This window comes from Parus major, chromosome 2, assembly GCF_001522545.3.
Source record: "Parus major isolate Abel chromosome 2, Parus_major1.1, whole genome shotgun sequence".
Taxonomy (NCBI): Eukaryota; Metazoa; Chordata; class Aves; order Passeriformes; family Paridae; genus Parus; species Parus major.
In genome coordinates this window covers 27,087,020-27,100,049 of record NC_031769.1, presented here as the reverse complement: position 1 = coordinate 27,100,049, position 13,030 = coordinate 27,087,020, and the positions used below count along the sequence as shown (strand labels likewise).

General features: G+C 35.7%; 1 protein-coding gene across 4 annotated transcripts in view; it reads left to right on the top strand.

The window, feature by feature from the left end:
* The window catches only part of VWDE (von Willebrand factor D and EGF domains), a 37,110-nt gene that overhangs the window by 13,937 nt on the left and 10,143 nt on the right, over positions 1-13,030 (top strand). For 3 of the 4 annotated variants that reach the window (XM_019005721.1, XM_015619173.2, XM_019005724.2), the window contains exons 9-20: positions 49-122; positions 2,037-2,310; positions 2,392-2,600; positions 3,023-4,008; positions 5,218-5,354; positions 8,350-8,505; positions 9,095-9,199; positions 9,546-9,660; positions 11,053-11,303; positions 11,424-11,643; positions 12,170-12,307; positions 12,896-12,958. In XM_019005721.1, coding sequence (XP_018861266.1) covers positions 49-122; positions 2,037-2,310; positions 2,392-2,600; positions 3,023-4,008; positions 5,218-5,354; positions 8,350-8,505; positions 9,095-9,199; positions 9,546-9,660; positions 11,053-11,303; positions 11,424-11,643; positions 12,170-12,307; positions 12,896-12,958 — 2,728 coding nt within the window. The remainder of the gene's footprint in view (positions 1-48; positions 123-2,036; positions 2,311-2,391; positions 2,601-3,022; positions 4,009-5,217; positions 5,355-8,349; positions 8,506-9,094; positions 9,200-9,545; positions 9,661-11,052; positions 11,304-11,423; positions 11,644-12,169; positions 12,308-12,895; positions 12,959-13,030) is intronic. The other variant, XM_019005722.1, reaches the window with a different exon arrangement.

Below are 13,030 nucleotides of genomic sequence, written 5' to 3'. Positions count from 1 at the left end.
TTATATCCTAACCTTACATGTTTTACAATTTTTTTCTTTCTTTTGAAGATTACAGTTAAGGATCTACCCACTAGCTACTGCTACTCATTTACTGACCCTCATATAATTACTTTTGATGGAAGGTAATTACTGGCTTGCCGCTCTTAATTTTAAGCGTGTTGGGAGCTTTTTTGGGTGGGTTTTGGGGTTTGTTTTATTTTTTGGGTCTGTTTGTTTTATTTCTTTAATTATTTCTGTATTTATTCTAAATCTGTGCTAGTTACACAAGTAAGCTGTAGTTTCCTGAAATTGCACTGAGTTCTTTAAAATTTTTTTTTGACAATAAATGTGCTTTATGAGGTTTGTAATATTTACATTTCTAAAGGCAAGTTTTGGGTTTTGGCAAGAGAATGAAGCAAATGGACAAGAGGAGTGGTAACTGTGGAGTCTGTTGACTTCAAAAAATATAAATGTTCGTATATTAAATATGAACCATGATGAAATGATGGAGTAAACAAAACTTTTAATGCAGTGGTGTTTCCAAACAAAAGCATGGTTTCCCTATTTCTGTGTGTCAGTATCTGAATCCTTGTAAGGATAAAATTATGAGACGCTGTCTGCTGTCTGGGTAGCATTTTGCTGCATTTATCAGTGGCATTGAAAGCAGTTTATTTACTGCTGTCACTGCACATCACTGGCCAAAAAGGTTTTTGAAGTGAAAACAGCTTTTTTAGCCACAGCTGGTTTTGGTATGCTTCTTTCTTACAAGGTATTTCTGATTCACAAAGGATGTCTGAACAAATACCGGCTCTACACCTGTGAGTTTTATATTCTTTGTTCAGCAGAAGCACATTTCAGGTGGCAGGGTGGGAAGAAGAGGATATGTTGCCTCAAAAAAACGATGTTCAGCCCACACATGATAACAGAAGGGGAAATTAAAGTTGATTGGCTCTCTGATAGAACTTCACTACTACTAATAAAGTCAATGGGCTTATCTTTTTCTTGCAGTTTCTCCTTCAGTGGAAGTTTTAGGGATGTTTTAACTGGTCATTGTAACCATGGAAGCATTGTGATCAAGCTTTCTCTTGAAGCAGTGTTTTACTGCAATGTGGTCTGTCTGGAAGTATGATGCTGCAGAGAAATAGCTTTCTTTTTAAGGATAAATTATGTTGCTATTTTATTTTTCAAACTGAGGAAACGAATTACCTACTGAATTATGGACAATCTGATGCAGTCCCAGTAGTGCAGCTATCTGCAGTTTGTCTGTTGGCCCATAATACACAAAGCAATTTGACAGTCTACAATCAACTGTCAAATGCCATTTATAGCCAAGAGGCTATTAAACTTACAGCAAAAGTTTGGGGGTTTTCTTTCTGCTTTTTTTCTATTTTTTTATTTCCTTGCTGCTAAATCATTAAATTGGCTATTTTAACCTTGCTTCAGGGGACAGATGGCTAACCCTAAGGAAAAAAAGCAAGTTTCTATTTATGGTTTTCATCTTAAATGATCATTGGGAATAAGCATCTCCATCTTAATAATGCAGACCTTTGGAAAAGGATGTGACTTTCTAAATCATTTTGTCAAGGGTACTTGTGCAGTTTTCAGCAGCTGCCCCCACATGCACACTGCTATGCATCTTATTGCTCTTGCTGCATAGGTGTACCATTGTAGAAACACAAAGGTTAAGAAGTACCCTCCATATGCGTTGTTAAAATCAAAGAATGGCAGTGGCTTCATGCTTATGTTTCCATTCATAGCCATTGTCTACATATATTCCAGTCATGATCCTTCTTTTCTGCTGAAAAATAAGATTTTAAAATTTTTTTATTTTTTTTTTAAATTTATACCTGCTCAGAGGAAGATATGAAGATGTTTGCTCAGGATAAAGCTGTGTTTTGCTCTGGGGGCTGTACTGTTTTTTCTGACTTGGGAAAATGAGTTTCAGTATCACTGTTCACCAAATATTAGAAATCTGCTTGAAAATAAAGTTGCTGACATGGAGTGATACAATTATTTCACAACCAAAGTGATATCACGTGTTATTCTTTTGATTCTAGAGTCTATGACAATTTTAAAACAGGAACATTTGTTCTCTACAAGAGTACATCTCGAGATTTTGAAGTTCATGTTCGCCAGTGGGACTGTGGAAGTTTTCACTACCCAGCATCCTGCAACTGTGGCTTTGTTGCTAAGGAAGGAAGTGATATAATTGCATTTGACATGTGCAGTGGTCAGCTCCATGAATCACAGCCACACTTATCTGTAATAAACAGAGACACAACAGGAAGCAATGTCAGAATCACTGAATCCTACCTGGGAAGAAAAGTAACAGTAAGTGGTAAATAATTGCTTACAGAACATGTAAAATAAAAAGTCATGTTTCTCATGATGCTATCTTCAAACTCTTTTTAGGTTTTGTTTTATTCTGGAGCTTTTGTTCGTGCTGATGTGAGTGAATGGGGAATGAGCATAACACTTAGGGCACCCAGTTCAGATTACAGACATACAGTGGGACTCTGTGGCACCTTTGATGGAAATCCAGAGAATGACTATCACACTGCGAGTGGCATGGAAATCCCAAACAATGCTAATGTTCCTTTGTCTTTTATTAAGGAATGGAGGTAACAAAATGCTTCTGTTGATAAATCAATTGCCATCATTTTTGGTTCTATCTTTCCTTCACACTCTTAAAAACTTGTAAAAGTAATAATTGAAAAATTCTCCTAAAGTTTTTAAGTTGATATTAGAATATCATAATTACATTCTGTAATTAATTTAAGAGAAATTTGAAACTTAATTGCCAAGTAAGTATTTAAGCATTATGATGTAAGATTAGTTTGATCAGGTGTGGAACAAAAGTACCAAGGTATGCAGAAAATACTCCTGCAGTTTTGTGTTTTAACTGGTGTTTAAATACAGCTGTGTGCTGCAGACTTATGCTGTAGAAGTATGAAACAACAAAGAACAAAAATCAGTTAATACTTTAATAACACAAAGAAAATAGTTCAGATGATACAGTTTCACCTTTTCCTTTCCTCACTAGAATTTTACCAGGAGAAAGCTTGTTCGACAAGACACCTGCTTCATTAACATCCTCTAGAAAAATTTTCTTCTGTGACTGTACACTTGAAGATGCCGGATTATATCAACCAGCAAACAAACTGCAGACAGTTACTCAGTCAGAACCTCCTCTGTCTTGTAAAGAAAGTGAAAATGGTAGATTTCTTTCTTTGATACCAGGACTGGATGTCACTGCTGAATATCTTGGTCCTGCTGATCTTGTCAGGGGCTTAAAGAAACGCTCATCTGCACACAAAATGGATTCATCTGCACTTCTGCAGAGGCAGAATAATCAAACCAAACTTCACAAAACATCACTAGTAAACTCGCATCTCTCTGCCACCTCAGTGGGAAATACAGGTACAGAGAGAGAGGGAAGTTCAAGCTTATACATTAGGAGAAATTCTCAGCATTACAGCAGTCACTTTCACAAAAGTCAATCTGCTACAAGTAGAAGGAAGCGTCAAAATTATTATGAATACCATCCAGTATTTGTCTTCCAAAGTCTCAGCCAAACAGATTTAGAGGGATATAGTTATTTTTTCCCAGAGGACCATGCCACTGACACAGATGAAAAGCTCCTTCCTTCTTGGCCCACACCTTCAGGCCTCACTGAATCTAGTGCTTTGTTCCTGTGCCAGCAGGCAGTAGCTAATTCCAGCATAGGCAGATCCTGTGGTGCCCTCCTTGGCGGGCGAACGGGGGATGCCATCGATATGTGTGTTAAAGATTTGCTGCTGAAAGATGACCTCGGTTGGGCAGAAGCTTCCGTAGCTCTGCTGGAGAATGAATGTGAGAAAAGAATTTTAGAAGAAGTAAATTACAACCCACAGGAACTTGAAGAGTCTGTTGAGAGTCTACTTACTGCTTTAAAGTGTCCCAGTCTCTGCAGTGGTAATGGGGAATGTACAGAATGGGGCTGTGCATGTTTTCAGGGCTACAGCTCATATGACTGCAGCATACTGTCTGGTAAGTGGGGAGAAAATGAGAGTTACTTCAATAATGTTCTCAGTATTTCTGCAAAGTGTATTTGTTTTGCTGCCTTTCTCTCCTGCTCTTGTGCATGGACAAGGGTTCTCAATTATTTAGTTACAGTTTGCTACAGCTGTAATTATTTTGCATTCAGCTTTCTTGTTTCCAAGGACAAAACATGAGCTTAGTTTCTAATAGGTCAGGTTAAAAAAATCAGTTTGCAATGCAAAGTGAAGCCCCAAGAGACTGGCAATGTTTTCACATGCTATCTCCTTCAGGGAAAATATACCACATTCATTCCTCCCCTAGGTTTCTATAGTTTATGTAATCCTGTTTATTAACTCTTAAGTGGGATGGTTTTGTCTTCAGTGGTGTTACATCTCTGTAAGCTAATGGTTAGAGAGATAGTGGTGAAGAAAAAAGAGGTATAGTAAATAGTGCTGGGAAGGGTTTTTTTTTTTTCATTTTCAGTAGGTAAAATGTTCCCTAAAAGTTCAGTTGAAAAATTACTGGAAAAATATGAACAGTACTACCAAAGTCAAAACTCTTTCAAAATAAAACCTGTTAATATTTTGGTTTGCAATGGTGTTTTTGTTTTAATGACTTATTTAAGAGCAAATAGAGAAAGAGGGAATAGAATAATAAGAAATACTTTACTTCAAGAGGAATAAAATAAGCTGGTTTTAGCTCAAAAAAATGTTTTTGAGTGTTCTGGTGTGTCAATTTACCTCCTGAAATAACTTCCATCTGAGATTTGGGTTGTCTCTGGGGTTTGTTTTTGTTTTAAGTTTTTAGTTTTTAATAAAAAATAATTCCTTTATAAATCCCTATACAAATTATTGCACAACTTTCTCCTTTTCAGTTCCTATTTCTAAGGCCTTAGTTTAATCTCAGTTTTATTCTGGAAGTCTGATATAAAGAACTGTAGTTGAAAAAGCAAAACATATTCACAAGTGTTTGTTATCAGTTGAAATTTCTCAGCTTCCTAATACTGAGGTTCAAGAGAAGACAGAAGCCTGACTTTAAATTTAAAGTTTCAGTTTAACAATGTAAAATCTTTCTGTTTATGCTTCCCTTCAGCTGCGTCCAGATTTTCTTGTTTACATAGTTTTCATGGTTGGATAGAAAAATAAATATATTGCATAATGTAAATGCATATGAGTGAGTTCTCCTACTAGCATTTATTGTCTAATCTCTGCTTCCAAGACCAGGCTCCAGAAATTACAGAGCTGGAGAATGCTGGGCTGTGTGATATCCGACAGTATGAATGCACATCAGTGAGAGTGTTTGGACATGGCTTCAGAGACTCATTGAACCTGAAATGCGAAATCATCAAATTGCAGGTAGGTCTCCCTGAATAGTGACAGTTGCATTTTAAACTTCTTAAAGAACAAGGGACAAAATGTCAAACATATTATTCATTGATGTGGGCACAACCCAATGCTTTAGTGGAAGCTAAAAGCAAAGGCTCTCAGCACTTTGCAGCAAACACTCAAGACTTTTGCAAGATAGCCATTTCCTCCACGATAAGAGAAATACAGAACATAATGGGAATGTTCAGCAGCTGGGAGTGAGATAACAGCATACAGCAGCTATCCATCAGAAAAGGGCAAGGGCAGCCCTATTAGTAACAACCAGTACATCGTTGTATTTTTAAGTGCTTATGGAGAGGAATTGAAGTACCAGTTCTTTGAAAAAGGACAGCAAGGTTAAAGCCATTACTAGATTTCTGTCTCAAATCTAATGCTTGAAATAGCCTTTTATAAACATAATAAATCTATTAGGAAAAGATAAAGGTGTTTTTGATATGTTGTCCATTTCCCAGAGGTAGAATACTATGGCTATTTAATGATATGTGTCAGGTTTGAACAGGAGATTAAAAAATGTTTTACCGTAAACTTAAGGGGAATTTGTGTAGAGAGACTGTTACTGCTCATTCTTAAAAAAAAAAAAAAAATCAAGGCAAATATATAAGCAATTTACAAGTTGTAGCCTGAAATAAATGGTCAGCAATTACAAGTTTTTATGTCATGTTAGACATGAGAACAAAAAAGCTAAAAGTAAAACTGTATTTTATTGGTGTGATGATGGAGGGGTTGAGAGCTGGCAAAAGGGGAGCCATTCAATGGCAAATTTTGTTCCTGAGACAATAGATTTCCTTAGCTATTTCCCGCAGATGCTGAAATTATTTTGATAGATTAGGCAATGCTGGGTATAGATTTTTCTTAAACTCAATATGTATCCACTCAGGTTGGCTTGAAATGATTGTCAAGACGAAGTTTACGGTCCCCATATATTAAAAGACTTCTAGCCCAAGCTCACAGTAAGACAATTATTGGGAGTTCACTTATCACAGTTTGAAATGTCTCAGTTTTAACTCATGGCAAAATGTTCTGAAGTCTCTCTTGGTGGTGCTGTGTTTGGCTCCCAACACAAAAACTTCCTAATTAGTCACTTTTAGTGACAAGAGCCATTTTACTGCTATTAGCTGCAGTTGAGGAGAAAGCTGTGAATTTTTTCCTTGAAAATAAGAAAGAAAGGAAGTTTGGGATACTGGTTTTTTTGTTTCTTTTTTCAGGCTGGAGAAAAAGTGAATGTAAGGAAATGTCAATAGACTTGCAATAATACAGAACTGTACATGTTTTGAGATTGAAGTTAAATGATCAAAATTTTGTAGAAGAGGCATGACGATAGAATTTAGAGTTTCTTTTTCTTTTCAATATTTTCACTTTTGAAATGTTAAATCAAATCTATTGTTCATGGGCTGTCTTACCCAGTTTAGGGTAGACACTTGATAGAGGTTTGGGTAGGAAATGGCCAGGAACCTGAATGATTACAGAGATGGAGAACTTAAAAGGATGAGAGTATGTTTAATCTCTGCAAAACAAAAATACAGTTTTATTTCCTTCTGTTATGCATTGAACTCTGGTTTCTATAAACTTTATGAGCTGGAATACTTACACATCTGAAGGCTTTTTAATTGGCTTTTGAAAGGTTAAACTGTTTCTGAAAACATTATTGAACTTGCCTCCAGCTAGTAACAAAAGGTTTCTGATGAAATAGACTGTTACTAAAGGACATGGGATGATTCACACGAACACATCTCAGTGGTATGACAGGAAAAAGTAACTTGATTCTCTGACTCCAGTATTTATAGATTCTTGACTATGACCAGGGATTGGATAACTAAGTTACCACCTACCCAATCGCACTGGTCATGCAAATCATCCATCAAAGGACGTTTCTTAGAAGGAATGTGATAAACAACTTATGTTTGTAGTCACAAAAACAAGATCAGAAGGCTTAGTTTTCAGGGTGACAGTAGACTGTATCACATTTCAAAGGTTACAGTACTAAATGTACTCAAAATTACATGTTTAGAAATATTTAGCTTTTATACTTACCTTTGCTGTGAATTCCTTAAATAAATATAAGGTGAAAGGAAAAAATGTGGGGTTGGAGTAGAAGTAGGACATACATCTTTTTATCCAAAGTGTTTCTTTTTCTATTTAAAAAAACTAAAAAGAAGGCATGGCCTATACAGCAGATGACTTTTCATGTGAGGATTGGGATTGAAAAAATGTTTTGATTGGCTCCAGTAAATAAAAAAAGATGCCAGCTCAGTAAAAACTACTCAAGCTCAAAATCCTTTTTACTTGCTGTTCTCTTGATTCTTAGTCTTCATAGATTCTTAGCTCTATCTCATTTTATTTATTTTCCATATGCTTATCCGTACTTCCACATCATTGCTTCAGTCAAATAGTGTTATCATCCTTATTCTATTATTTTGAGCTCTCAAGATGGATCCTTGGATGCCCTGTCCTCACAGCAGTTTACAAGAAAGGTTTGCAGGTCAACGGTGTCATGTTCTATTGGTTTGTACAAGGGCTAATGGCCAACTACCAGCATTGCCCCCAACACCCAGAATGGTTCCTGAGCCCTGCCAAAACCCTCATGTTCCTTAGACTAGAGCCTGTCCTGGCACGGGAGCAGCGATGGAGTGGAACAGAGGCCCTTGTGAGTCAGATCAGTGGTGTTTGAGGATCACCCACTGTTTCACCCTCCTATTACCTTCCAGCTGGAGGGACTGCACATCCTTGGCAATGCAGTGCCAAAGGGCCATGCATCAGGAAAGACTTCTCTGCCTGCTCCTCCACGGTAGCAGGCTTAGTTAAAAATCTGTGTGTGCAAATACTGTCATCTAATATTTGCCACTGCATTCTAATCCAGACACATTGGACTTGTTCAAACACTGCAACACATGGGGAGTTTTTCTCTGGTAAAAATGTTTTCATGATGTATTTCAGTGAAAAACAAATTTTCTGTCTTTATATTCAGTATAGTGATAGACAGTGGATTCCTGGAGAACCTCTAACTATGCCAGCTATCTTCCAAAATGCCAGGACTGTCGACTGCCAGTTACTGAATGATGGCCAGCAGTCTGATGTCATGGATGTGGTTGATGACAAACCCATTGCCAGATGGCAAATAAAGGTACTCTCAGAAATTTCAACTATTCTTTTACAAATCTTCCTATTAAGATGAAAATATATCACATAGATATTATTTTTTATTTAATGGTACTAAGGGGAGAAGTCAACTTGCTTAACTTGGGGCCTCAGTCTTGCCACCTAAGCTTAAGTGTCAAGTATCATTTGATAGTGTTCTCCTACAAGGGGACTGCAGGAGACACATGTTCTTCAAGTGCAGAAGTTAAAGGCCAAGTAGTTACCCTAGAGTATTTCAAATTGCATTGGATCCATCTTTGGTAGAACTGAGTTGAGCTCAGCCACATGTACAGATCCCTGTGAGCAGATATCTGAGCTATCATACAGATGTAGTCAATAAGGTCAATAGACCCTACAAACAATTCAATTTACCTTAAAGTAGACACTGATGTGTAGTTGGTCAAAATCTGCCTAGACTCCTTGGCAGGCTTGATTAGATTTCTGATGACTGTTGTGAAAGTTTGGACACCTGCATATGGATATCTGTTAATGAGTGGAAGCTCATGCTAGCAGACTATGTGGGTGATATATTCATACCTGTATCAGTTAATCCATTTTTACTGCTCACCTTGCAGATTTCTAATGATGGATTTGTTTATAGCAACTCTAAAACAATGACATTATATGATGGAGCCTGTCAGACATGTGAGCCACAAGAATCTGGGCTATGTACATTAAAGGTATGTGTTTCACTACTCTCTATTATGAAAATATGCATTATTTTAGGCTGAGAAAAAAATGTAGAAAAATTAGCAGAACATACCCTATTCTTGTTTCCAACAGGGATTTTCAATGCACAGAAAGAGAAGCTGGGATGAGGCAATTTTAAATGTAAAAAATCAAACCAAAAGCTCTTCATATAATTACCACATAAAACCAAACTTACTATCAGTTGTTTAGATTTATAAAAAAGCTTAGTTGTTTAATAGAAGTGCAGAATGATTAGATTTTGTTTGATACTTACAAATTTGTAATCAGTTTGATAACCAAAAGCATTAATGTATCACATTTACATTTCTCTAAAAGGAGAAAACGTGCAACATAGATGGACTCTGTTATGGTGAAGGAGACACAAATCCAACCAGCCCTTGCTTACTGTGCAGACCTGACTTATCAAAATTAACTTGGTCAGTTCTTGAAAGTAAGTTCTAAATAGTTCTTTTTTAATATCAAGAAGCTGAAAGTGTGCAAAGTTTTTAAATTTATGGTAACAGTGATGTTTTAAGTTTAACTAGATAAGTGTTTTGGCATTTCTATTAGTTTCTGAAAATTATATTAAATTATATATAAATATATTTTATATTTATATATTTATATACTTATATATTTATATATTATGTATTAAATTATATTGTTGTTTCCAGACCATATATGTAATATCTTAATTTGCTTTCCCTGACTCTCCTGCTGTAGCCATTACAAATAACTAATGAAAATTAACAACTTTCAGTCTAATTAGCCCTTTGGAGTCTTGATATTTAGCACAGCTTCATCCACATACGTTTGTCGTTAACATATAGATGAAACAGGTATTTTTCAACAAATTATTCTGATTACAAACAAGTGGAGATCAGAAATTAAATTAAATTAAATGTCATATTTATTAGACACTTAATATCTGGGCATCATTTACATATCATAGATACATGGCCTTAATACTTGCAAATACATCCAAGGCTGTTGTACTCCAGTCCAGTTAGAAACCACAGTATGAAGGGAAAACTTAAGCCTAAATTTTTCATTTTCCTTCTCTGTAGTACGAAGTTCTAACATAGAAGTTGTAGCTCTTTTGGTGCAGATTTTAGTCTTTGGATACACACTTCACTTTGGTCTCTTCACTGAATCAAATGTGTTTTGGAGGTTTCATATTAGCCATCCAGCTTATCCTGCCAATCCAAGTCTCTAACATCACAAATACAAGCATCCTCTAAGTGTCTTCATGAGTGAAATGTTCATGAAATCAAGACTCTGCCTTGATTAGGAAAGGTCCTGTCTGAATGGGACTTCTGGTGCCTGTCTTGGTGAATCTTGTCCCAATTCAAACTTGTACTGACAGCCAAGGTAGATAGACCTATTCTAAAAGGATGAGATGTGAATGGAAGGAATAATATGAAACTCATCCAGCAGACAGGGAGTCAAGGGATTTCCATGTTACAGCCATGTTGTGGACTAGAATTCAATACAGCTAAAATCAGAAATGAAGGCAGAGGCAATGCTCCAAACCTAAGGAGCACAGCCTCTTCTGCAAGGCAAATAATGTTAGGAACAAGAGAGTTTAGCAACTGAAACACTGATTGCACCTTCTTCTTCTTCTTCCTTCATGGTTTTTGCCACAGTGGGTGGATTCCTGCCTGCAGCAGCCACTTGCTAGTATAGAAAATATCAAGGGTTTTTCCTCTGCCATTTAAATGACATTAGAATTTAAGAGAGATAAGTACCTGGGATTTATTTAGTAGAAAGACATGTTCCTTTTAATTTTTATAAGTATATTGCAACTTTTCCTTAGAAGAGGAAAATATGTCCTTTGTTACAGGTAACCAGCCTCCAGTGCTTGAAACTTTTCAGGGTATGCTACAGACATTTTATGGAGAAGATTTTTTATATCAGTTTTTGGCTTCAGATCCAGAGGGCTCTGCTATTCATTTCACATTGGATTCTGGTCCAGAAGGTGCCAGTCTTTCCCCATCAGGTCTCCTCTTGTGGAAAGCTGTGTCAATGAATGCCCATAAATTAATGTTTTCTTTGTCAGATGACTGCAATGCAACGACTAAGGTAGAAATAGAGGTAATGAATATTACAGTAAAATGACACTTACTAGTAAGATACCTAAGTTATCTATTTACAGAATTCATTGCTAGTTCATTAAAAAAAAAAGAAAACTGTCTTATTGGGCGTGTCTTGTAGGTCAGTGTAAAATCATGTGATTGCCTAAATAATGGCACATGTGTGACAAACATTAATTTCCCACCTGGAAGTGGAAGATATCTTTGTGTGTGTGTGGCTGGATTTGAAGGTGATCTCTGTCAAGTGAATACTGATGACTGTAAACTTAACCAGTGTGGTATTGGCAGATGTGTGGATGGAATAAACAGCTATTACTGTGAATGTCCACATGAACTTCAAGGTAAATTGTTACTTTATTTCCATGCATTTGTTATGTTTAGTGATAAATAGGAGTTTTTAATTTTATGTCTACAATTTTATTTTTTAATTTTTCACCGTAAATAACTTACTATTGTATTACAAAGAAGCTTTATGGTCTTGTGGTACAGATATATGATAGACTTCAAAATTTTTCTTGCATGGCTATAATAGTTTTTTATTTTAGTTCATTATGAAAGCTAATTTGCATTGTTTTCCTCTGCAAAGGTAAATTCATCAACACAGGAAAACACAGGATATTCCTCCTGCAGATAAGCATGTAGCCCACACAGCCCTTCTTCTCCAAATTCTACAATAAGCAAAATACTTGCTATGAGATGAAAAAACGTGACTAGCAAACCTTACCAGCAGTTCTTATTAGATGTACTGAAATGATTGGCTGCACTGTTTTTTTTCTCAGCACTTGCATACATTGTACATTTATAAACACACCATCAAAGTCTAGTGACACAATATTATAAAAAAATTAAATCTGTATTTCAATACAGGTAAAAATTGTCAAGAGGATGTAGATGAATGTGCATCCAGTCCTTGCTTCCCTGGAGTATTTTGCTTCAATACTTTTGGTTCTTACTATTGTGGTCCATGCCCAAATAATCTGCAAGGAGATGGGAAGTCATGTCATGGTAAAATTATTTGATTTTCAGAAAAATGGTATTGTCTTACTGCCATTTAGATAAAATATCTTTGATTGTGCTTCATGTTTCTAACAAAAACTTAGAACTCTTTTCAGTAGTCAGCAAGACAGGGCTGTGTCTCTGCTGATGGCAATATTAGACTGTACTGGGTCAACAGAGCTGTAAAACGCTTTTTGTAGTGTAGAAAAAAACAGATAAAAAACACATCCCCATTCATTTACATGGAAGTAGAATAATACAATGGAATATTTTTGGCATTTTTTCTTCATTATTTTCATAATATGATAAATTATTAATAAATTATTGAAAAAATATATTTCTATTAGATTAACATAGAACTGTTTACCTAAGTCAAGGCAGCTGCCAAATATTTATTTATGTGCAATTACTGAATAACTTGTATTTTTAAAATACTCTGTTAAAAAACTCTCAAGAAATATTTTTTAACTTTTATTTACTTTCTGAATTTTGAGTTGTTTTTATGTAATAAATTTTTAACTGTACTTGTATTTAATTTAAATTTAAACAAATGTAGCTATTTCTGTACACTACTAATGTACTTTTGCACCTTTTCAGAAAGTTTTGATGGCACTGATGTTGGAACGAAGGATTCCATGGGAGAAATTGGAGGGAATAAAGGTGATTTTTTTCCTGAAGAAAATGGAATTTCTAATTCACATACTGATAAGAATATAGCTGGCAAATAAAGGT